This window comes from Penaeus chinensis, chromosome 39 (genome assembly GCF_019202785.1).
Source record: "Penaeus chinensis breed Huanghai No. 1 chromosome 39, ASM1920278v2, whole genome shotgun sequence".
Lineage (NCBI taxonomy): Eukaryota > Metazoa > Arthropoda > Malacostraca > Decapoda > Penaeidae > Penaeus > Penaeus chinensis.
The window spans coordinates 22,460,524-22,486,535 of NC_061857.1; the positions used below are offsets into that span (position 1 = coordinate 22,460,524).

The following is a 26,012-nucleotide window of genomic DNA, read 5'->3' on the forward strand; positions in this document are numbered from 1 at the left end:
TATCTGGTTGTTTATTTATCTATCTATCTGGTTGTTTATTTATCTATCTATCTGGTTGTTTATTTATCTATCTATCTGGTTGTTTATTTATCTATCTATCTGGTTGTTTATTTATCTATCTATCTGGTTGTTTATTTATCTATCTATCTGGTTGTTTATTTATCTATCTATCTGGTTGTTTATTTATCTATCTATCTGGTTGTTTATTTATCTATCTATCTGGTTGTTTATTTATCTATCTATCTGGTTGTTTATTTATCTATCTATCTGGTTGTTTATTTATCTATCTATCTGGTTGTTTATTTATCTATCTATCTGGTTGTTTATTTATCTATCTATCTGGTTGTTTATTTATCTATCTATCTGGTTGTTTATTTATCTATCTATCTGGTTGTTTATTTATCTATCTATCTGGTTGTTTATTTATCTATCTATCTGGTTGTTTATTTATCTATCTATCTGGTTGTTTATTTATCTATCTATCTGGTTGTTTATTTATCTATCTATCTGGTTGTTTATTTATCTATCTATCTGGTTGTTTATTTATCTATCTATCTGGTTGTTTATTTATCTATCTATCTGGTTGTTTATTTATCTATCTATCTGGTTGTTTATTTATCTATCTATCTGGTTGTTTATTTATCTATCTATCTGGTTGTTTATTTATCTATCTATCTGGTTGTTTATTTATCTATCTATCTGGTTGTTTATTTATCTATCTATGGGTTATATATACATCTATATTTATATATTTTTTTAGCATACACACACACACACACACACACACACAACACACACACACACACACATATATATATATATATATATAGAAAGCTCTGGAAGTTACTTCTTTATTATAGGGTCCAAACTGTAAACAATTCACATAAAAACAACAAGTATGAAATAATGGTAAAAAATAATTTAACTTTTCCCACGTACAGGGTAAGCAATAGGAGCCACATAAACTATAAAATCCTCTCTTACACAATCATTGGCACCCTAACAACCTACTTACTGAATAAACGAAAATATATCTTTTATGGTCATAATGAAATAAACCGAAGACAATATAAGAGGTATGAAAATTATAGGTTACCACAAACAAAAACATGGCAAGTATGACACTTATACACTGGTGAATTACTCCTCAAGTTGAATTAAAAGCCACAAGTCCAAAATCAGAACGGTACTGTAACGCGATACTTTATTAGGATAATACTTCACAAAATCTCATTACCATGGGTAAGTAGGATTATAATCTGCCCTAATAACATTAATCCACGACAAAATGTTTATAGCCATTTCACTCGATGCAACTATTTACATCTTACAGCAAATTTGTAAAGACTCAGGTGATAAAAACAAACATAACTTACCAGTAATGCTATTGGCACAATGCTGTGATGTAATTGTTTCTGAAATACAGTCAGTTCAAGGGCAAGTTCAACTACTACGCCAGCCAAAACACACGGAAGCTGCCTCTTGACACTTTTCGGGGAGGAGGCTTTGTCTCCGTTCCAGCAGAAAATCAAAATGAACAACAATGGTTACAAATTGTTTAAGACATAAATCTGATTTACATACATTCACTTTATTATTTTAGTCACTCGAACAAAAATCTCACCTCTATACACAAGAGAAGTTTTTATAAATAGTAAACCAAAATTATACAGAAAACTGTCTAAAAGGGGATATTCAGATCTCAGTACAATATATATATATATATATATACATATATACATACATATATGTATATAGATATGTAGGTATATATGTATATATTTATTTATATATATACATACACACACACACACACATATATATATATATGTATAAATATATACATATGCATATTAATATATACATATGCATATTAATATTTGTTTATTAATTTGTATATACATTTTATATATATGTATATATATATATATGTGTGTGTGTGTGTGTGTATACATATATACACATATACAAACACATATATATATATATATATATATATATATATATGTATATACATATATATCTATATATATAGATATATATATATATATATATATATATATATATATATACACATATACACACACTAAGCGAGGCACAAGGCTCCTAGGGCGACCACACCTTCCTTTTGATGATGTCTGCAGATATGGACATCAGAATTGAAGACAAGAACACACACGCATATATATGAATATATATATATATATATATATATATATATATATATATATATATATATATATATATATTTCCATGCTTACAGAAAATGAAATCATCCCCATATCATATCATTAGGGAAAGAATTACAATTATTACAGTATGCATAAGCAGAGCAAAGGCGCATAGGGAGAGTAGAAGAGCGCAACAGACTCCGGCTGTACAATGAACCAAATTGATTCGCACCTACTTCATCTTAACATTTGTTTTACTGAAAGACACGTTCACCATTTGCTCCCAAAGAATGTTTATGCCAATTACAGATAAATATTTTCCTTTGCACCTGAACTGTTTACATTGACACCGAGGTAAAAACAGATAATTGAAATGATTGCATTCCCTGTGCCTTCACTAATGCAGGTTCCTCCACTGAGCGGAAGTCGAACTCGGTATGATAATGGAGGTTATAAAATCCTTAACACTTTCCCTGCCCAGATGCTTATTTCCCAGACTTTTATTAGATATTATTATAATTATATGCTTTCGATTTTCATTAACAATAATCATCTGAGATTTTCTTGACACGTTTATAATGGGCAGAAAGCTCACTAAATGTTATTATAATTATTATTATTATTATTATTATTATTATTATCATTATTATATATATATATATATATATATATATATATATATATATATATGTGTGTGTGTGTGTGTGTGTGTGTGTGTGTTTGTGTGTGTGTGTATAGGTGTTTATATATATATGTATATACATACATATATGTACACTAATGATATGATATGGAGATGATTTCATTTTATGGAAAGGTGTGTATATATTCATATTATTATGTTTATTTCTTTACTAATTTATTTTCTATTTTTATTAATATTGTTATTATCATCATTATTATTATTCCCTCTATTGTTACCATTATCATCATCATTTTTATTATTATATCAAAGCATCAGTACCAGTAAAAAGAAATAAAGAAAATATATGTAATTATAACAATATTTTAGAAAATCTGCATATGAAAAAACTATGTCTTTGTTAATTTAGTTTTCTTTACAAAGACATGGATGGATTGAACCGCATTCATGTTGACAAATGTAGAAAAGGTATGAATGAGAATGAATAAATATTGTGAAGATATTCATTCTCATTCATACCTTTTCCTCATGGATGGATTGATTTGAAATACATCCGTAGTCCGACAGAAACTGACATGTGTGGTACGTCGCGTGTACGAAAAACGATTAACTGTTAAGGAAAAAACGCACATTTTTTTGTCTTTTGCATCCTACACCAGAGGGAAACCCATTCATTACATCGATTTTTGAATCAATATGTTTAGCTTCAGGAGATCTGTTCGTGGACTGAGGCAAACACGACGTAATTTTCTATCGAACGTATTTGAAGATATATACAGGCTATTTCGAGTGAATGTTTGGAACAATATTCATGGCCTAAAATTTGAGTACACACACACACACACGCACACATACACACACACACACACACACACACACACACATATATACACACACACATATATACATATATATGCCAGCACGCATATTTTGGGTAAATCAAACCTAGATACATAGTGGGTGTCTATCGTAGATATGATTGTGAGTTGAGAACCACCAGCAATGATTACCTAACCAACTACTTCTCTGGGGAAGGATCATTGGTCAGCCACCCCAGTCAACAACAGGATGTCAACGTGGCGTACTTCGTTAAACACCGCATCGCTGATGGCAGGACTATGAATGAATATATATATATATATATATATATATATGCAAACATACATCATATATATATATATATATATATGTATATATATGTATATATATGTATGTATATATATGTATATATATGTATGTAAATATACATATGTATCTAAGTTTATACATATGTATATATACATTTATTTATATGCATATATATAAGCAGTCGGTGGAGTTATATAGAAATAAAAACCTAGATAGATAGATAGCTATACAGACAGATAGAATGATAGTAGATGTAAATATATGAATATTGAAAGACAGATACGTAGATAGACAAATAGATAGATAGATAGATAAGCAGATACAGACAGATATTCATATAAACATACGTAGATAAATGATTTACATGAATGGAAAGACAGACAAGTAGACACACTCGATCTCTCCCTCCCACTCTCTTTCCCTTTTTTGTTTTCTTTTCTCATTTGTTACACCGCAGATATTCGAAACACACGTCACCTGGTCATTGTTACGATGACACCTAATAAAAAAAAAAGTCTTACACAACACAGTCAACTTCCGTTGTTTTAGCACCGAGACACGCGTTAGATCTAAAGCCTGTCTTCATCAGCTGTTCTGTTACGACACTCTCTCATCGCCAAAGCTTCCTTTTTACTGAATACTTTTTAATTTTTACTTTTTACTGAAATGTATTGGCGTGTGCACTATATAAGTCGTTCGTTTGGCTCCCCTAGTCAATCGTCCTGCTCAGAGTCGGGAGAGGGAACGATGTCGCTGACGATTGTAAGTAAGGAAGGTGAGAGAGGTGTGTGTGGGTCCGTGATGATTTGTGTAGTATACGTAATTATTTTTGAGAACGAATGTGTGTGCTAGCGAATATTTCTTTTTTATTTAGTTATAGATTCGTGTATACAAATGCACACATACACACGCACACAATAAAAAATCACACACAGTAATGCCCAGCCCACCCATAGACACACGCCCACATAGACACACACACACATATACATACAACTACCCACACACACAGCCACATACACATGCACATATATACACACATGCACACATATACATACAACTATCTACACACACACACACACACACGCACACACACACACACGCACACACACACACACACACACACACATACAGACACACACACATACAGACACACACACACACACACAAAACACACACACATACACACACATACAGTCAGACACACACACACACACACAGTCAGACACACACACACACACAATAATACCCAGCCACTAACCCATCCATAGACACACGCCAACATAGACACACACGCACATATATACATACAAGTATCCACACATACACATACACAGCCATACACACACACACTAATACCCAATACCAACCTACCCACAGACACGCGCACACATGTACATACAACACAACTATCCACACACACACACACACACACACATTTACACATACATACAAATATCCACACATACACATATAATTAAGTAGAAGCGGATGGAGAATAGGAAAGAGAGAAAAAACAGAAGCAGGAAAGTTAATGAAAGAAACAACTGCATAGTATATAGAGAAGTACAATAGCACTAGTAGTAAATAAGTAATGATGATGATAATGATAATAATGTTATTATCAATAATGATAATGGTAATAATAACGATAGCAAGAACAACAACAATAATAACAATAATAATACTAACAACAACAATAATCATAATGATAACAGCAATAATAATAATGACAATAACAGTAACAATGATTACAATAACATAACAATGCAATGATAATAATAATGATGGCAGTTACAATCATTAATAAACTAATAAAACTCTCATGTTCTTTCCCAGCAGTTTCCACTATTGTGTGCGCTCTTAGCCTTGGGAAATGCAGCGCCGCAAGCAGAGTCAGGTCCCCTCCCTTACGAATCACCTCCTTATCCTCCTCCTCTCTCTCCTTCGTATCCCTTAGCTAGTCCTATATCAACACCTTACCCTAATACATACCCTCCTTCTTATCCTTGCACGCAAAAGCTGACTATGCTCTGCACGAAGACATTTCATGTCCCGTGTACTTACCAAGTGCCTTTCACGGCTATTCAACAAGTCCCCGTTGTATGCAGACGCGAAATGCAAGCCCTTGCTACGTATCAAGCTCCTGCCATAGCTACGTACCATGCCCCTGTGACGGCTACGTACCAGGCCCCTGCTACAACTGCCTATAACGCCGAAGCCACAGCCACGTATCAGGCACCCGCGACGACGTTGTACAAAGCCCTCGTGACGGCTGAGTTCCATGCCCCCGTCACAGCCGTGTATTACGTCCCTGGAACCGCTGTGTATCACGTCCCTGCCACGGCCACGTATCATTCTCCCTCCACAGCCACGTATCATACTCCAGCCACAGCCACGTACTATGCCCCTGCCACAGCCATGTACCATACCCCTGCAACAGCCACATACCATGCCCCAACCACGACCACGTACCAGGCTCCAGTCACAGCGACGTACCAGACTCCTGGAATAGCCTTGTATCAAACCCACGGTGTAGCCACTGTCCCCGCAGCTTATGTGCACAACGGGATCTGGCCTTTTGGCCACCAAGCATCACCTTACGCGCCTAATGTGGCGTACGGGAAGAAGCGCTGAGGTTGCTCCTTTGGCATCGAATAATGAAGAAGGGTTTCACTTACTTTCTGTTAATATCGTATATCTATCTCCGTATAATTACTCCTGAGCTGAAATAGATATTACTACTGAACAAAATTTAGCGAAAGAGGCAGATTTTAGAATGTAAATAAAACATGTAATGCATGCAAAAGAACAAATACTGACATGATTAAGCGAATAAACAAGCGAATGGTTTATCACGATAATGACGATTGCACATTCCACTTTAGAAAAAAAAAAAAAAAATCAAAATGTCTCCATAACAACGATTTTCAAACCGGTGATAAGACAACGAGAGATCGCAAAAACTCATGGAGCTCTATGCAGTTAGATAACCGTTAGAAACACATAAAATATGAGTTTTCCCTAATTTGTTTGTATTTACTACTTAGCATAAACAAAGCAACAAATAACAACTTTCGGACAGTAATAACTACATGGGTTTATGGATCTAAATGTGTTTACCGCATATCCCATAAAGTCAATATAAAGTAAAGTATTAAGTTTATGTTTGTATAAGCTGCAATACTTAAGTAAACAAACAATTGTGGAATTACATGTGGAAGAATGTTGCTTTTTCAGGTTAGTTATAGTTATATTGATTGTCAGAAACAGAGAATGTATCATTTAACTTGCCAAACACATTGTAACCAAACATATTGTAATAATAATATACGACTTAACGCTAACATGCAGTATGACCATATCCCATGGCAATGAGGTATGTATGCCTACCCACACAGTCCTATTATAGGAAGTCGATTCAACCAAGTGGCATGAAATTTCAGGTGTCATTTATTCACGGCAGCTAATTTATGATAAAACCACGTTCTTCTCGACGATCGCAATCCTAATATACTTTGACACCAACATATATTCAGAGAGGGAAGTTGTTTAAAGCTTCGCAACATCTATGACTTGCTGTGGTCAAATGATCACGTACAAATTGTCAACTGTTAACAAAACCGCTTTTCTCACCAGTGAGGGACACGTGACTCAGGGGCGACAAACCTGTAGAAGTGACATAAGGAAGACAGTAAATTCAAACACTGAAAGACAAGTGTAATCAAAACAGACTCTTAAATCTGATGAAGGTAAATACAATCTCCCTTATCAGATAAAAAAAAAAAAAAAAAAAAAAATCAAAATCAGTAACCTGATGTAAAACTGCTAATTATGTCTATGAACATATTGCTGCATGAAATACACGAGGGGAGGGGTACATATGGTGCATTAGAAAGACGTAGAGCAAGTAAAAGATTAGGTTTTAAAGGGAAAATATTACATAAAAGCTGAAACTTGGCACAGATATTGAGGCATATGACCTGAATGATTCACCGAAAGTTTCAAACAATCCAGCGGCGACGGTGAACGCCATGTTTGATGTTTTACTAATTTTTAAAACTTTTACCGAAAAAGATTCATTCATAAAGGTTGTTAAAAAATGATTGTCGTTTATCACTGATCACTTTATTCTACAAATAAAAGTATATGCTATTACAGAAATACTACTATTACAACTAAACATGAAAGCCAGAGCAGTAAGTATATAGTTAGACACTTTTTTGTTTTTGTTTTTTTTTGTTTACAAAATGTGTAGCCTGAATGAGGAAAACTCCAAGCAAAAGACAAAATAATCTCCCCGCTTTCCATATATATATATATATATATATATATATATATATATATACATACATATACATACACACACATACATGAAGCATAAACTGTGTGTATGTATATGTATGTATATATATATATATATATATATATATATATATATATATATATGGAAAGCGGGGAGATTATTTTGTCTTTTGTTTGGAGTTTTCCTCATTCAGGCTACACATTTTGTAAAAAAAAAAAAAAAAAAAAAAGTGTAACAATATACTTACTGCTCTGGCTTTCGTGTTTAGTTATAATGGTAGTATTTCTGTAATAGCATATACTTTTATTTGTAGAATAAAGTGATAAACGACAATCATTTTTTAACAACCTTTATGAATGAATCTTTTTCGGTAAAAGTTTTAAAAATTAGTAAAACATCAAACATGGCGTTCACCGTCCCAGCTATTTGTTAACATGGACTGTCACAGCTATGTACCATATCCCTGCAACAGCCACATGCAATGCTCCAATGACGACTACGTACCAGGTTCCAATCACAGCGACATACCATACCCTGGAACATTCTTGTGACTGTAAGACTACATACCTTAAGAAACGCCAGTTTGACCCGACAGGATGGGTTATATGACCAGATTAAAACTTCACTGAAGGTTCATATCAAACGCTGTTAAGCATATACTCGAAAGACTGCATCGATCACTGACAGAGAGGAACCGCGCAAAAATGCCGGTTGTCTTTACTTAGAACTGCCTGATTTTGACATTAGATTCGTTTATTCTGTGGCGAATGACCCCCATAAAACTGCAGAACTTGAAAAAGAAAAGAAATAATGAAGGGACGACTGCTGATATGATGGAGAGATTCCCGACTACAGGTTGTATTGATGTAAAGAAACGGAATTATAGAGGTTACATCTTCACCACATTCAGTAATATAGCTATTCCAGCCTAGGACTTTGCTATTATTACGGGACTTTACTCATAGCCATAGATGAGGCGCGTGTTTCACTGGGACTGGTTGATGTGTATTACGTGAGATAAATGCATTTAGTATAAATTTTGCAAGTCTGACATATATCCCTGAACTTAATTCGCACCACAGGTTGTATTTATAGAAAATAAAAAATCAGCTAATTGTAACTCCTGGCAGAGCCTTATTTTGATATTTTTCATATATATAGATCGTAATACATTATATCCCCATTATCAGTAGATTTTGTTTTTGTCTTTTATTTCGGTCTGTGCGTTTTTGGGGTATATCGTTATTAGTATAAAGGGTAATCTATCAACTTCGAAGTCAGCCACGACAAGCATTGGACAAAATTCGACAACGAATAAGTGTCAATTATAAATCTCTCTCTGCGTATACAGCGTATACACACAAACACACACGCATACACCTACACACACATACATATATATATATATATATATGAATATATATATACATATATATATATATATATATATATATAAGTACATATGTATATATATATATGTGTGTGTGTACAGGCCCGGGCAGCTAACAGGCCCGGGTAGCTGGTTGACCTGACCTTGCGCCTCGGAGGAAACATCCGGCGCCCTGGTCAAAAGAGGGCGTCCCCCACGAACCCACCAGTACTTAAGGCTCAGGATAACCTAGGTCAGGGAGAGTCACTTCACAGAGTACCCGCTGACTGCTTGTCGGGGCAGGCCCCAGCCGCGCGCTCCCCTGCGGGCTGACGACCCAGCACTAAGACTTACCAAGACTTGTATCCGTGTGAATATCTGTGTTGCTTACGCTTCTCAATAAAAGAAGTTAAGCCAACCGTCCGTTTAACTACCCTTGCTAAACCATATGTTTAAGGTGTCATTTAAATACCCTTTACAGTGTGTGTGTGTGTGTGTGTGTATGTGTGTGTGTGTGTGTGTATGTATGTATGTATATAACTGGGTATGTGTATAAATATGCACATGTATATATATATATATATATATATATTTGTATATATACATATATATGTATATGTACATGTATATATACACACACATTTACATATATATATATATATATATATATTTTAACAACCATTCATTCCACTGCAGGACATAGGCCTCTCTCAATTCACTATTGAGAGGTTAAATGGTTGGATGCCCTTCCTAATCAACCCTGGCTCGGCGTGCTAACATTTGTGCCACGGCGGTGACTTCCCCTATGACACCTACGTTTGACTTCTCAAGACGTTATGTCGTTTTCTCCGGCTTGAGCCAGCAGTCAATGAATGAGAATTAATATCTTCACAATACATGAGATGTATTTGACCGGTTTCGATTATATCTTCGTCAGAAATACAGAGTATATATATATATATATATATATATATACATATATATATCAGACATGAGCTGACGTACCATCTGACAAGAGTGACCTCCCACTAGTTGTCCGTATAATTGCTGCCGCGACCTTGGATAGTTTGAATCTACCCAACGCTGCGTTGATGTTATTCTCCGTCGCGATGTAAGCAGCTTCCATAATTTTTCTTTTCTGCCTGTTCAGTCCTCCATGGACTATTTTCGCTTCCTTCCAATTGGGTAGATGTCCAGCTTCATCTATATGTACCACCATGGCGTTTGAAGGCCTATGGTGACGGATGTCAGCTCGATGTTCGCTGATCCTGGTGCTGAAACCACGGCCTGTCTCACCAAAGTATGCTGTATCGAATCTGCTGCAGGGTATGCGATATGCAGCACTGTTAGTTTTGCTTTCGGGCTGCTTCTTGCCCCGTATCATGTCATGTATCTTTTTCCCGGATGTGCTGACGATTTTCATTATATTGCCAAAGTATCTGCTTATCACCTGGGAAATGTTACACGACGGTAATACGAGAAAAACATTAGAAGAAGGTGCAGGGTTTGAACTTGTGAGTATACTCTCCGCCTTCTTTCTGAGGTTTAGTAGGAAGCCTCTGGAATATTTATGTTTCATGAAGGAATTAATAATATAGGCAACCTCATCCTCAAGAAATTCGGGGCTGCAGATCCTCAGTGCTCTGAGGAAGAAGCCGATTACAACGCCAGATTTTTTTTTGTTGCTTTGGGCGAAGTAGTAATGGATGTAATCAATCATCTTTATTTGTAGGCTTCCCGTATACAGAGAAACGTAAGTTGTTGTCACCCCGATGGATCAGTGTCCAAGAAAGGTAATTCTGGTCCTCTTCCTCCTTCACGGTAAACTGGATTTTCTCGTGCACGGAGTTAAGTCGCGTCAGTGTATGTTGTAAGCACGACCTTCTGGGGACAATGACGAGGACATCATCTACGTATCGAAGCCGATTACGTTTATATCTTAAGCGTCTCCAAGAACAGGTAGGCCATGCCTGCACTCAGGGGGGGACCCATGGCAAGACCACTTATCTGCTGGTATTTTTCCCCAGCAAATTCGAAGTAGCTGAAGTCCACGCATAACTTCACCAGGCGAACGAAGTGATGTCTCGGCAGTGGAAGTTCTGCATCTGCCATGGAGCTGGTGACCCTCTCGACTGCCCGGACTGCTCCGTCTGTGGGTACATTGGTGAAGAGGGATATTACATAAAAACTGGCAAGCTTTTTATTTTTACACCCAGAACTCTGAAGACGTCTGATGAGGTCCCCAGAGTTCTTCAGGTGGGAATCACTGATGACCCCCATAGCGCCGGAGAGAGGTTTAGCCGAATACTTAGCCAAACGATGGGGAGCGCTGCCAATACCAGAGGTGATCGGTCTCATCGGTACGCCTGGCTTGTGTACCTTCGGGAGACCTCTCATGGACGGGTTGCGGGGAGCCTCCTCCAGCAGGTGAAGTAGACCTTTACCTCTAGCTGAACGCAGGAGTAAATCCCTCGCCTTCTTCTTGAATCTGGCAGCTTCCATCTCCCCCTCACCTTTTGTTACTTTTTTTTTTTTTTTTTTTTTTATTAAACAGAAGCATCGGAAAGTAAATTGTTCTTTATCAGCCTGGGTAATGACGATGGTCTCGTCGTCGCGGAGGCCCTTCAGCGACGACGAGATTTTGCTATCATTATATACACACACACACATATATACATATATACATTGATAAGTCGTAAGGGGTTAAACAGAGTAAAATGAAAGTTAAGAGAGAATGAGAGTGAAAGAGAGGGAGGGAGGGAGGGAGGGAGGGAGAGAGAAAGAGAGAGAGAGAGAGAGAGCATACATGGATATAATAATTTATTTATTTATCTATGTGCATACTTATGTGAGTGTGTGGATTAATAAATATCTTAGGATAAAAACTGTAATACTTTTTCAGTAAAATTATGTGTGTTTCTCGTTCCATATATGTTAACACATATAAATATATGTTTATGTATATATATATACACATATATATGTACATATATACACATACATATGTATATACATATACATATATATACTTATATACATATAAATATACACATATATAAATATACATATATTTAAACACACACGCACACTGATATATATGTATGTATGTATATGTATATATATATATATGTATATATAAGTATATATATGTATATATCTTCATACATATGTATATATGTATATATCTTTATACATATGTATGTGTATAAATACATATTTATGTATATATATAATTACATATATATATATGTATTTGAGCATATATATATATATATATATATATATATATATATATGAGCATATATATACTTATATACACGCACACGCACACGCACACACACACACACACGCACACGCACACGCACATGCACACACACACACACACACACACACACACACACACACACACACACACACGCGCGCACACGCGCGCACACGCACACGCACACGCACACGCACATACACACATACACACATATATGTATGTGTGTGTGTGTATGTATATATATATGTGTGTGCGTGTGTGTGTGTTTGTATGCATGTGTGTGTGTGTGTGTGTGTGTGTGTGTGTGTGTGTGTGTGTGTGTGTGTGCGCGTGTGTGTGTGTACGTGTGTGAGTGTGAGTGTGAGTATGAGTGTGAGAGTGTGTGGGTGTGTGTGGGTGTATGTGGGTGTGTGTGTGTGTGTGTGTGTGTGTGTGTGTGTGTGTGTGTGTGTGTGTGTGTGTGTGTGTGTGTGTGTGTGTGTGTGTGTGTGTGTGTACACACACACACATACATATATATAAATATATATATATATATATATATGCATATATATAAATACATATATATATATATATATGTATTCAAACTTATATATATATATATATATATATATATATATATATAAGTTTGAATATGTATATATGTACATATATATAAATATATATGAATGAGTATATATACATACATATATACACATATAAATAAAATAATGAATGTGTGTGTGTGCATTGTGACTTTATGGCATAGATTCAGGGACCAAGGAGCGATTTTTTAAGCTTTTCAGGACACGGACACGAGAGTGTACAGACTACTCTCCTTTGGCCACTGTTAGGAGTAGGCTATTATCTCGCCTGATTCCCCGAAGCCCTTCTTCCCTGTTACACACAACAAATACGCTGAGCTGCCCTTCTGGTTATGGCATCACTTTCTGCAGCACGGGAATTCTTTCTACGAAAATTCCGAAATTTCCTAGTATCCAAGGCAGGCCTCCGGACAGCCCCACCTAAGATAAGCGGTCGCCGTATGAGGATTCACACACCTCGACTGATCCCCTTTGCCTTACAGGATCATGTGAAGGAAGATTTGGAATCAATGATTAAACAAGGGATAATTATGTATGCAAGTGATGAGCCCTCAGAATGGTGCCACCCTATGGTTTCGGTGGCTAAGGACAATGGTGTGTATATAACGGTAGACCTGAATAAGATTAACATTCAAATGTCCCACCCAGCATATCCCTCTCTTATACCGTTCTCTGCCGTCCGGTGTCATACCATCAGTCAAGTTCTTCACATATATGACTACTGGGAAATTGAACTTGCTGAAAAGGATCAGCCTCTCACAACCTTCATCAAATCATTAAAGAGATTTAAGCACTGTAGAGGGCTCATGGGCTTCGCAGCTATAGGTAATGCCTTGTCTCCGCGGGGACATGGCTCTGCAAACTATAACAAACTGCGAGAAAGTGGTTGACGACATCCTCCCTTTTGATGGTGACTTTCCCACACACCTGGAGAGGATTCACCAGATGTTGACCAGGTGCTACGAGTACGGCATCACTTTAAGTAGGGACAAATTCTTTATGGCAGCTCCTGGTATCAACTTCTGCGGCTACATATTCAGCAGTGATGGCACATCAGCGGATGCATATAAGGTCAGCACAGTCAGAGACTTCCTAAGCCTACCAATCTGACAGATCTGGGTTCCTTCCTAGGCCTGGTGACTCAACTAGCAGAGATTACCCCAGACACTGCCACCACTGCGCAACTCGCCTCTGAGAAGTCAGCACCTGTTCTGGCACCTTTCAACCCATCCCTGCCTGTCGTGCTTCAAACAGATTGATTGATTGATTTAAAATTAACTGCCGCATCAACAGCTAAAGCTTCACACAGATTCCTCACGTCTGTCTGGCATATGATAAGCCCTTTCTCCTTGACCATGGCCAAGGACAGTTGCGCTTAATTTAGTGTGGCTCTCGCTTCCTGACAAATACTGAGACCTGATATGCCACCACTGAGCTGGAGTTGTTGGCCGTCACTTGGGCCACATCCATATTCAGACAATATCTGTTTGCTCTGCCCCAACTTACCTTAATGACTGATCACCGTCTGCTAAGCCCCATTCTGAACACTGGACATGGTCGAGAATCCCCGCCTCCATAGACTTATGGAAAAGGCCTTGCCCTACGTTTTTACAGCTGTCTGTCATGCTGGAAAACAGCTGTGCATCCTTGATGCACTTTCCAAAACTATGGGTTAGCCGCCATATCATCACTGCAGCGGACGAGTCACAACATCCTAGAGAAGCTAACAGTACCTTTCAAAAGTTCCAAGCCCAGCAAGAACGGACCCTGCTTACACATTTCTCCTCACCTATCTGTCCTCAAGTTTCCTCTCAAGTCGATATGACCTACAAATCTACATCCTCCCGTACAGGAAGTTATGGGATAGCTTGTACAGTAATGGGGAACTGGAGTTTTGATCGGTCAGAGGATTATAGTTCTTACAACTTTTCGTTGATGTAGACTCTCATGTCTCCTTGACAGTCATCGAAGTGTAGAAGTAATGAAGCGTCATGCTAGGCAGACTGTGATCTGGCCAGAACACTGTTGAAGCCTGCAAGTAATGCCAGTAGTAATGGGATGCGGCAGTGCAGGGAATATTAAGTACGTATCTCCAATGGTAGAATTTGGTGGCAGAATCATCATCTTTGCCCAGTGCCCTCTCCTAGTGGTGACCTCACCTGATTCCCTGTGTCCCCTAGTTCAGACATGGAAAGTCCTGTCAACAAACCTCCCTCTGTCCCACGTCATTCACCTTGACTCAGGAAAAAAGTGTGGATATGTGATTTATATGTCCATATTCTATAATATTGTGTTCTATTTGTTTTCACATTTCCATATTTATATATGCCATAAGGAACATGCCACAAGATGTGGAACATGGTTGTATATGAAAATCTGGCTCAGCCTGATGTCATGTCGGGTAGCCAGCTGTCTTTTCGAGCTCATGCCCCTGTGTGTCTTGCATAGTGCTCTCCTGTATTTTCTGCTTCTATTCACCCCAATATAGTTAGGACCCATACTCAGCCTTTCATTTAAATAACCTACCAATAATAATATATATATACACACATATATATGTATATACATATATACATATATATACATATATACATAAATACAAACACACACTACTCCTGGGTATGAGTATAAACTACATCCGGTAGTGGGGTTCTGGTCCTAAGGAGTATAGAGCCACCTCTTACCCACTAATGCTCCCAGTTCCACTTTGACAACTCTTCTAGAGACAGTGTCTCAATAAAAAACACTCTTACTGATTTTTCCTTTGTATATATTTATGGCAGACATCAAGGAAATGGCCCTCATTTTTGTGTAGAAGGGGATGCTAAGAATCTTACGGGGTTAAATGGGCTGTTCTAACCAAGGAGTGCAGAATTGGAAACAGTATTGGCTCTGCACATTACCAACAACCAAATGGAAGCATGAGAACAGTGCAAAGGAAAGGAAAGCTGGAAAAAATCAGAAGAGAGACGAATACAAATGGATGAGATATTCTTGGGCTTAGGGAACGGTGATGGAAAGAGAGCAAAGATATCGTCAGTGATGGAACAAGAATGATTAACACAGCAGCAGTACGAGGACAAAGAGGAGTAGCAATTTTGTTAGCGAGCGATAAAGAGTGTATTATGGAATGAAAGACTGATCTTGGTAAGAGTAAAGGCTGAACCTGTAGATCTGATAAGCATACAGGTATATATTCCAACATAAGAGTATGAGGATACAGAAGTTGAGGAGATAATGGCAATTTATAAATAATATAAAATTGAAACAGTGTCACTGAAGAAGCAAAAGATGGAACGGAAGTAGGACCATTTGGACATGGTAACAGAAATGAGAGAGGAGAAAGGCTTGTTGAGCTCTGTCAGCATAAGATGGTTGTAGCTAACACCTGTTTTGAACATGAAAAAAAAACAAACATAGATACACATGGAAAAGGACAGGAGACACTAGTAGATTTCAACGAGACTATATCCTATTTCAACAAAGGCATAGAAACATTGTAAGGAATGCTTGTAGTTTTCTTGTAGTGAACAACCTATCCCATAACTTAGAGCAGATACTGATTTTGATCATAATTAAGTAGTTATGAGACAGGTGAGGATATGAGGATACAGAAGTTGAGGAGATAATGGCAATTTATAAATAATATAAAATTGAAACAGTGTCACTGAAGAAGCAAAAGATGGAACGGAAGTAGGACCATTTGGACATGGTAACAGAAATGAGAGAGGAGAAAGGCTTGTTGAGCTCTGTCAGCATAAGATGGTTGTAGCTAACACCTGTTTTGAACATGAAAAAAAACAAACATAGATACACATGGAAAAGGACAGGAGACACTAGTAGATTTCAACGAGACTATATCCTATTTCAACAAAGGCATAGAAACATTGTAAGGAATGCTTGTAGTTTTCTTGTAGTGAACAACCTATCCCATAACTTAGAGCAGATACTGATTTTGATCATAATTAAGTAGTTATGTTACCTTGAAAAAATATAAAAAGAAAAAGAGAAGGTTAAAATGGGACTCAGAAAACATGGAGAAGAGAGCTGAAAGTGTTCAGAATTGTGTGAAAAGATCAAGGGGAATACAAGAAAGGAAAACTGGAATACCCTGAAAGAGCCATTAATGGAAATTGCAAAGATTGAAATTGGGTACAAGAAAGGTATAGTAGCAAACAAGCTGTGGTTCTCTGAAGAGATGATAAGGAAAATTGATGAAAGTGGGAGAATATAGTTCTTGAGGAAGGCAAAAGGAAGTATAAACAGCTAAATAATGATCCAACGTCGCGGGAAAAAGAGAAGGCAAAGAAAGAGTGACGAAAAGAAAAAAAAAAAATTAAGATCTGGAAGAGTTAGAAAGGGTAGATCAGACCTGTTGTATAATAAAGTTGAGAATGATAACCTTTTGACAGACAAAGATGACATCAAGGATCGATGGAAGCAATACATTGACGTTTTAGATGATAGGAAAAGGAAACCCCAACACAGGTAATTGCACACGCACACACACACATATATTATATATATGAATAAACCTACACATGTACATATGTCCATGCAAACACACACACACACACATATATTATATATATGAATAAACCTACACATGTACATATGTCCATGCAAACACACACACACACACACACACACACACACACACACACACACACACACACACACACACACACTCAGACCCATCATTCCACCAAACACACGCACACACACACACACACACACACATGAAAAATGAAAAAGAAACTCTGCCTTTACAAACAGCTTAACACCAATGGCTTCATGTTATTTGAATGGAAATATTTCCTTATTGAAAGAAAAAAAAATCCTATGTGAAGGCTGACTCAGTGACAAGATGCCACCAAATAAACGGGGTTGGACGTCATTACCGAGTGCCAATTACCCAAAACATTTATGGAAATAGCACGTATGTTGCTAGAAGCTCACTATTTACCTTTGTGTTGCATCTTGCGTTCCTTTAATTACCTTCGATTTGTCAATAGTGTGCCAAGAAGCTCCTATATAATGACGAAGCTAAGAGCTTTTCGTCAGTGCAGCCAGCTTCGGTCTACTGCCAGGATGGGGCTAAAGGCAGTGAGTTGTTTTTGTTGTGAAGATGTCACTGGAGCATATTTATTCAAAAAGCATTTTGGGTGGAGATGAATGAAGTTATTAATGTTATTGTTGGGAGTATTTTTTTTTCTCTAAAGCTGCTTTCTTCTTGGGTAGATTGAGTTATTATTGTTATTTTTATTGTTGGGGCTAATTAATCTAAAAGCTATTTATATGAATTTTGCTTTTTTTTTGTCATTGTTGTCATTATTTTAATTATTAAATTAATATTATCATTATTCCTACGACTGTTCATATCAGTATTACTGCTGCTACTATTATTATTTCTACTTCTACCTCTATTACGACTACTGCTCCCATTACTGATCTTACTACTACTACTATGTGTCCTGAGTATAAATTTTGCTTTGATCTTTTTAAAGTGTCTTTTCTTTCTCTCTGTTTGCCGGATTTAACTTGGTTCTACTCATGTTCACGTAACCAGCAATTATTTAAGTGTTCATCTTTTCATAAGAATGAACTAACGGACCATTTCGCTTCTTTTCAGTTTGCCATTTTGTCCGTGATCCTTGCCACCGCAAGCGCTGCTCCATCTGCCAAACCAGGCTATCACTCTTACGCTTATGGCAACAGTGGGGGCAGTATTTCCCCTCCGGCACCTCCCCACGGCTATGCTGGCCCGTCCCCCTCTCCCTATATATATCCTCACGGACATTTACCCAATGACCACGTAGTTCTACTCAAACCCCATCCATCTATTACACCGCCCTTGTCACCCCTGCACGGTTTATTCAACCCTCATAATTTCATACACTTTCCACCTCATTCTTCCTATCCTTCACATGTGACACCTTTTCCCCATGCTCCTTATCCCCCACATGGGATAAATTTACCTCACGTACACTATCCTCCATCTGTGGTGCCCCACGCTCCTTATTCTCCGATTGTGATGCCCCACATTCCGTACCCACAATCTGCGGCACACCCGTCAAGCATACAGGTGCACTCACCTTTCTCCTCACACGTAATACATGGCCAACCCCTGCCTCATCCATCATTCGTTCCTTATGCTAATCCGTGGAGTCACGTGATTCAGCCTGCACCTCTTGCTCATCCGCCTGGAACCCAAATACCTCATTCTGAACCACAATTGTATCCACAATTTTACTTTCATCCTCCCGCGGTGCAACATCCACCAAATGTTCTGCATTTTCCATCACCTGTAGTGCAGGCCTCCACCACCCATGATACACTATTCATCACCCGTGGCACACTTTCCAACACCTCCGGCACACGCTCCACCGGGTCCGGCCGCCCCGTCTGCACCTGGCTTTTCCTTTCCTCAATCACCAGGCTTTTCCTTTCCTTCATCACCAGGCTCCTCCTCTTCTCCATCCCCAGGTTTCTCTATTCATCCATCACCAGGCTTCTCCTTTCCTCCATCACCAGGCTCCTCCTCTTCTTCATCCTCAGGCTTCTCGTTTCATCCATCACTAGGATCCTCCTCTTCTCTATCCTCAGGCTTCTCGTTTCATCCGTTACCAGGCTCCTCCTCTTCTCCATCACCAGGCTCCTCCTCTTCTCCATCCCCAGGCTTCTCCTTTCCTCCATCACCAGGCTCCTCCTCTTCTCCATCCCCAGGTTTCTCCTTTCATCCATCACTAGGCTCCTCCTCTTCTCCATCCCCAGGTTTCTCCTTTCATCCATCAACAGGCTTCTCCTTTCCTCCATCACCTAGCCTCTCCTTTCCTCCATCACCAGGCTCCTCCTCTTCTCTATCCCCAGGCTTCTCGTTTCATCCATTACCAGGCTCCTCCTCTTCTCCATCCCCAGGCTTCTCGTTTCATCCATTACCAGGCTCCTCCTCTTCTCCATCCCCAGGCTCCTCCTCTTCTCCCTCCCCAGGTTCCTCCTTTCATCCATCACTAGGCTCCTCCTCTTCTCCATCCCCAGGGTTCTCGTTTCATCCATCACTAGGATCCTCCTCTTCTCTATCCCCAGGCTTCTCGTTTCATCCATTACCAGGCTCCTCCTCTTCTCCATCCCCAGGCTCCTCCTCTTCTCCCTCCCCAGGTTTCTCCTTTCATCCATCACTAGGCTCCTCCTCTTCTCCATCCCCAGGCTTCTCCTTTCATCCATCACTAGGATCCTCCTCTTCTCTATCCCAAGGCTTCTCGTTTCATCCATTACCAGGCTCCTCTTCTCCATCCCCAGGCTTCTCCTTTCCTCCATCACCAGGCTCCTCCTCTTCTCCATCCCCAGGCTTCTCGTTTCATCCATTACCAGGCTCCTCCTCTTCTCCATCCCCAGGCTTCTCCTTTCCTCCATCACCAGGCTCCTCCTCTTCTCCATCCCCAGGCTTCTCGTTTCATCCATTACCAGGCTCCTCCTCTTCTCCATCCCCAGGCTTCTCCTTTCCTCCATCCCCAGGTTTCTCATTTCATCCATCACTAGGCTCCTCCTCTTCTCCATCACTAGGCTCCTCCTCTTCTTCATCCTCAGGCTTCTCGTTTCATCCATTACCAGGCTCCTCCTTTCCTCCATCACCAGGCTCCTCCTCTTCTCTATCACTAGGCTCCTCCTCTTCTTCATCCCCAGGTTTCTCCTATCTTCCATCACTAGGCTCCTCCTCTTCTCTATCCCCAGGCTTCTCGTTTCATCCATTACCAGGCTCCTCCTCTTCTCCATCCCCAGGCTTCTCCTTTCCTCCATCACCAGGCTCCTCCTTTCCTCCATCCCCAGGCTTCTCCTTTCCTCCATCACCAGGCTCCTCCTCTTCTCCATCCCCAGGCTTCTCCTTTCCTCCATCACAAGGCTCCTCCTCTTCTCCATCCCCAGGCTTCTCCTTTCCTCCATCCCCAGGCTTCTCCTTTCCTCCATCACCAGGCTCCTCCTCTTCTCCATCCCCAGGCTTCTCTTTTCCTCCATCCCAAGGCTTCTCCTTACTTCCACCACCAGGCTCCTCCTCTTCTCCACCACCAGGCTCCTCCTTTCCTCCATCCCAAGGCTTCTCCTTTCCTCCATCCCCAGGCTTCTCATTTCCTCCATCCCAAGGCTTCTCCTTACTTCCACCACCAGGCTCCTTCTCTTCTCCACCACCAGGCTCCTCCTTCCCTCCATCCCCAGGCTTCTCCTTTCCTCCATCACCAGGCTCCTCCTCTTCTCCATCCCCAGGCTTCTCCTTTCCTCCATCCCAAGGCTTCTCCTTACCTCCACCACCAGGCTTTTCCTTACCTCCATCACCAGGCTCCTCCTTTCCTCCATCCCCAGGCTTCTCCTTACCTCCACCACCAGGCTTCTTCTTACCTCCATCACAAGGATTCTCCTTACCTCCACCATCAGGCTTTCCCTCTCCTCCACCACCCTCGTCCTACTCTGACATCTTCCACCTCCCCCCGTCGCCCTCCTACGACGCCCATGGATCCGCATCTTACTTCCTCTTGATGCCGGAGAACCATAACATGCCCGATGAACCAAGTTCTCCGACAGGGTACGGGCGGGGGAGTAGCTACGTGGAGGAACCTGGGAATGACTACATGGATGATGCTGACTACGAGAGTCCTTCAGATTTTGGAGCCCCCGCTGAATAACATGAAGATGTGCGTGCGTTTGTGTTTGTGTGTGAGTGAGTGTATGTGGGAATGTGGTCTTGGGGTCCTTTCTGCAAATGGTAGTAATGTTTTTTTTTTTTTTTTTTTTTTTTCTATTAATATTGTTGTATTCCACTTCTTACTTCTCACGTTGCTGTGTTTGTGGTTTTATATGTTTTTTGAATAGAGATATTGCTGTCTCCTTGTGCAGTGCAGAATCTCATACAGAGACACTTTTACATAAAGTAAGCAAAATATCAATATATATATGTATTTTTTTTTATTGAACACACACACATATTATATATATGAATGTACATTCACATATATACATATGTCCATGCACACACACACACACACACACACACATACACACACACACACACACACACACTCACATACACACACACTCACACACACACACTATATATATATATATACATATATATATATATATATATATATATATATATATAACAGATATACCACACTGCCTTAATTCATATCTGCACATGATTTCAGGTTGTGAAATAAAAGACGACTCTGTCAGTGGTCCGCAACCCGTCAGAACCAACGGAAGCATGGATATTGTGAAATATAAACAATAAATGTTTATGATAATGGAACTTTACTTGTTTTTCAATTTTGAACACTGATAGACTGATAATAGATTTACCAATGTATCTCTAGATAGATTGATGAAGAATACTGTTTTCAGAGACAATAGAAAAAAATAAAACAAGCAAATAATAAAAGAATATATATGAAATTGTTTTTATTCATACCCACTGCAGATCAGAATAAAATCACAATACAGCATGGACTGCAATGTTTTAATATCCTGAACCACTTTTGAGGAATAATGTAACTATCAGAGATGACTTTAGGAATTAGGGACCCAGCAGTTACCCCAACCGCAAAGTAGTTTGAAGATAAAAAACTACTTGTTAAGGCCGTAAAAATCGGCGCACACAAGATTCGTTCACATTCAGAAACACTTGGAACACATCAAAAGGAACACTGGACCTACCTCTCGCGCCCGTCAGCCAATCACCGTCGGGCTGTCTCGACGGTGATTGGTTGACGGTCTAGCTTTCCTTTTCAGGTGTACTGTCTCTGAGTATGAGCGATTGATTCATGGGTGGGTGATCGTTGGAGACGGTGCCCCTTCTTGTGCGGGATGAAAGGAACCTCTAATGTTTATACGTAATAGGAAGAAAATACAGAATTTTCAGACATTTAGTGATAAATATTACACGAAAATTCATTCTTTGTCCGCAGTTCCATCTGGCAAAGAAAGAGTTCTCGGTGTCTCTACTGTTTTCAAATATTAACCTCTACTACCTCCTCCCTCGGTTGATCGTGAGAGAGGCCTAAATTTTTCGAAAAGATAAGGTGTTCTTATTATATGTATCTGGTGATCTTATTATATGTAACTGTGGAATTAGTATAACAAATGATCTTTGTAAGATTGTGATGATATGCCATACATACAGTAATTCAAAACACTATCCTCCATCTGTGGTGCCCCACGCTCCTTATTCTCCGATTGTGATGCCCCACATTCCTTACCCACAATCTGCAGCAAACCCGTCAAGCATACAGGTGCACTCACCTTTCTCCTCACACGTAATACATGGCCAACCCCTGCCTCATCCATCATTCGTTCCTTATGCTAATCCGTGGAGTCACGTGATTCAGCCTGCACCTCTTGCTCATCCGCCTGGAACCCAAATACCTCATTCTGAACCACAATTGTATCCACAATTTTACTTTCATCCTCCCGCGGTGCAACATCCACCAAATTTTCTGCATTTTCCATCACCTGTAGCGCAGCCTCCACCACCCATGATACACTATTCATCACCCGTGGCACACTTTCCAACACCTCCGGCACAAGCTCCACCGGGTCGGCCGCCCCGTCTGCACCTGGCTTTTCCTTTCCTCAATCACCAGGCTTTTCCTTTCCTTCATCACCAGGCTCCTCCTCTTCTCCATCCCCAGGTTTCTCTATTCATCCATCACCAGGCTTTTCCTTTCCTCCATCACCAGGCTCCTCCTCTTCTTCATCCTCAGGCTTCTCGTTTCATCCATCACTAGGATCCTCCTCTTCTCTATCCTCAGGCTTCTCGTTTCATCCGTTACCAGGCTCCTCCTCTTCTCCATCACCAGGCTCCTTCTCTTCTCCATCCCCAGGCTTCTCCTTTCCTCCATCACCAGGCTCCTCCTCTTCTCCATCCCCAGGTTTCTCCTTTCATCCATCACTAGGCTCCTCCTCTTCTCCATCCCCAGGTTTCTCCTTTCATCCATCAACAGGCTTCTCCTTTCCTCCATCACCTAGCCTTTCCTTTCCTCCATCACCAGGCTCCTCCTCTTCTCTATCCCCAGGCTTCTCGTTTCATCCATCACCAGGCTCCTCCTCTTCTCCATCCCCCAGGCTTCTCCTTTCATCCATCCCTAGGCTCCTCCTCTTCTCCATCACTAGGCTCCTCCTCTTCTACATCCTCAGGCTTCTCGTTTCATCCATTACCAGGCTCCTCCTTTCCTCTATCACCAGGCTCCTCCTCTTCTCCATCACTAGGCTCCTCCTCTTCTCTATCCCCAGGCTTCTCGTTTCATCCGTTACCAGGCTCCTCCTCTTCTCCATCACCAGGCTCCTCCTCTTCTCCATCCCCGGGCTTCTCCTTTCATTCATCACTAGGATCCTCCTCTTCTCAATCCCCAGGCTTCTCGTTTTATCCATTACCAGGCTCCTCCTCTTCTCCATCCCCAGGTTTCTCCTTTCCTCCATCACCAGGCCTCCTCCTTTCCTCCATCACCAGGCTTCTCCTTTCCTCCATCACCAGGCTCCTCCTCTTCTCAATCCCCAGGCTTTTCCTTTCATCCATCACCAGGCTCCTCCTCTTCTCAATCCCCAGGCTTCTCCTTTCCTCCATCACAAGGCAACTCCTCTTCTCCATCCCCAGGCTTCTCCTTTCATCCATCACCAGGCTTCTCCTTTCCTCCATCACCAGGCTCCTCCTCTTCTCCATCCCCAGGCTTCTCCTTTCCTCCATCACAAGGCTCCTCCTCTTCTCCATCCCCAGGCTTCTCCTTTCCTCCATCCCCAGGCTTCTCCTTTCCTCCATCACCAGGCTCCTCCTCTTCTCCATCCCCAGGCTTCTCCTTTCCTCCATCCCAAGGCTTCTCCTTACTTCCACCACCAAGCTCCTCCTCTTCTCCACCACCAGGCTCCTCCTTTCCTCCATCCCCAGGCTTCTCCTTTCCTCCATCCCCAGGCTTCTCATTTCCTCCATCCCAAGGCTTCTCCTTACTTCCACCACCAGGCTCCTTCTCTTCTCCACCACCAGGCTCCTCTTTCCTCCATCACCAGGTTCCTCCTCTTCTCCATCCCCAGGCTTCTCCTTTCCTCCATCCCAAGGCTTCTCCTTACCTCCACCACCAGGCTTTTCCTTACCTCCATCACCAGGCTTCTCCTTTCCTCCATCCCCAGGCTTCTCCTTACCTCCACCACCAGGCTTCTTCTTACCTCCATCACAAGGATTCTCCTTACCTCCACCACCAGGCTTTCCCTTTCCTCCACCACCCTCGTCCTACTCTGACATCTTCCACCTCCCCCCGTCGTCCTCCTACGACGCCCATGGATCCGCATCTTACTTCCTCTTGATGCCGGAGAACCATAACATGTCCGATGAACCAAGTTCTCCGACAGGGTACGGGCGGGGGAGTAGCTACGTGGAGGAACCTGGGAATGACTACAAGGATGATGCTGACTACGAGAGTCCTTCAGATTTTGGAGCCCCCGCTGAATAAGATGAAGATGTGCGTGTGTTTGTGTTTGTTGTGAGTTTGTGAGTGTGTGTGGGTGAGT

At 40.4% G+C, this 26,012-nt stretch overlaps 2 protein-coding genes and 1 long non-coding RNA gene across 6 annotated transcripts; all 3 read left to right on the forward strand.

The window, feature by feature from the left end:
* The first annotated feature begins 4,568 nt into the window (after positions 1 to 4,568).
* LOC125046678 (extensin-1-like) lies at positions 4,569 to 7,289 on the forward strand. Of its 3 annotated transcripts, none has more exons than XM_047644538.1 (2): positions 4,569 to 4,704; positions 5,782 to 7,289. In XM_047644538.1, the coding sequence occupies exons 1-2, from the start codon at positions 4,609 to 4,611 to the stop codon at positions 6,577 to 6,579; spliced, it is 894 nt and encodes a 297-aa protein (XP_047500494.1). In that variant the 5' UTR covers positions 4,569 to 4,608; the 3' UTR covers positions 6,580 to 7,289. The 3 variants fall into 3 exon arrangements, with proteins under 3 accessions (XP_047500494.1, XP_047500495.1, XP_047500496.1); XM_047644539.1 differs by having other exon boundaries at positions 4,590 to 4,704; positions 5,785 to 7,289; XM_047644540.1 differs by having other exon boundaries at positions 4,647 to 4,717; positions 5,785 to 7,289.
* An 11,203-nt stretch (positions 7,290 to 18,492) lies between these two features.
* Positions 18,493 to 24,310, forward strand: LOC125046680 (extensin-like). Of its 2 annotated transcripts, XM_047644542.1 has the most exons (4): positions 18,493 to 18,572; positions 19,099 to 19,465; positions 23,661 to 24,145; positions 24,194 to 24,256. In XM_047644542.1, exons 1-4 carry the CDS (start codon positions 18,504 to 18,506, stop codon positions 24,239 to 24,241), a joined length of 969 nt encoding a protein of 322 aa, XP_047500498.1. In that variant the 5' UTR covers positions 18,493 to 18,503; the 3' UTR covers positions 24,242 to 24,256. The 2 variants fall into 2 exon arrangements, with proteins under 2 accessions (XP_047500498.1, XP_047500497.1); XM_047644541.1 differs by having other exon boundaries at positions 19,099 to 19,470; positions 23,666 to 24,310.
* LOC125046681 lies at positions 22,001 to 22,910 on the forward strand. Its single transcript, XR_007116660.1, has 2 exons — positions 22,001 to 22,150; positions 22,664 to 22,910. It is a non-coding gene; the product is annotated as an uncharacterized LOC125046681 (long non-coding RNA).
* Positions 24,311 to 26,012: the final 1,702 nt, after the last annotated feature.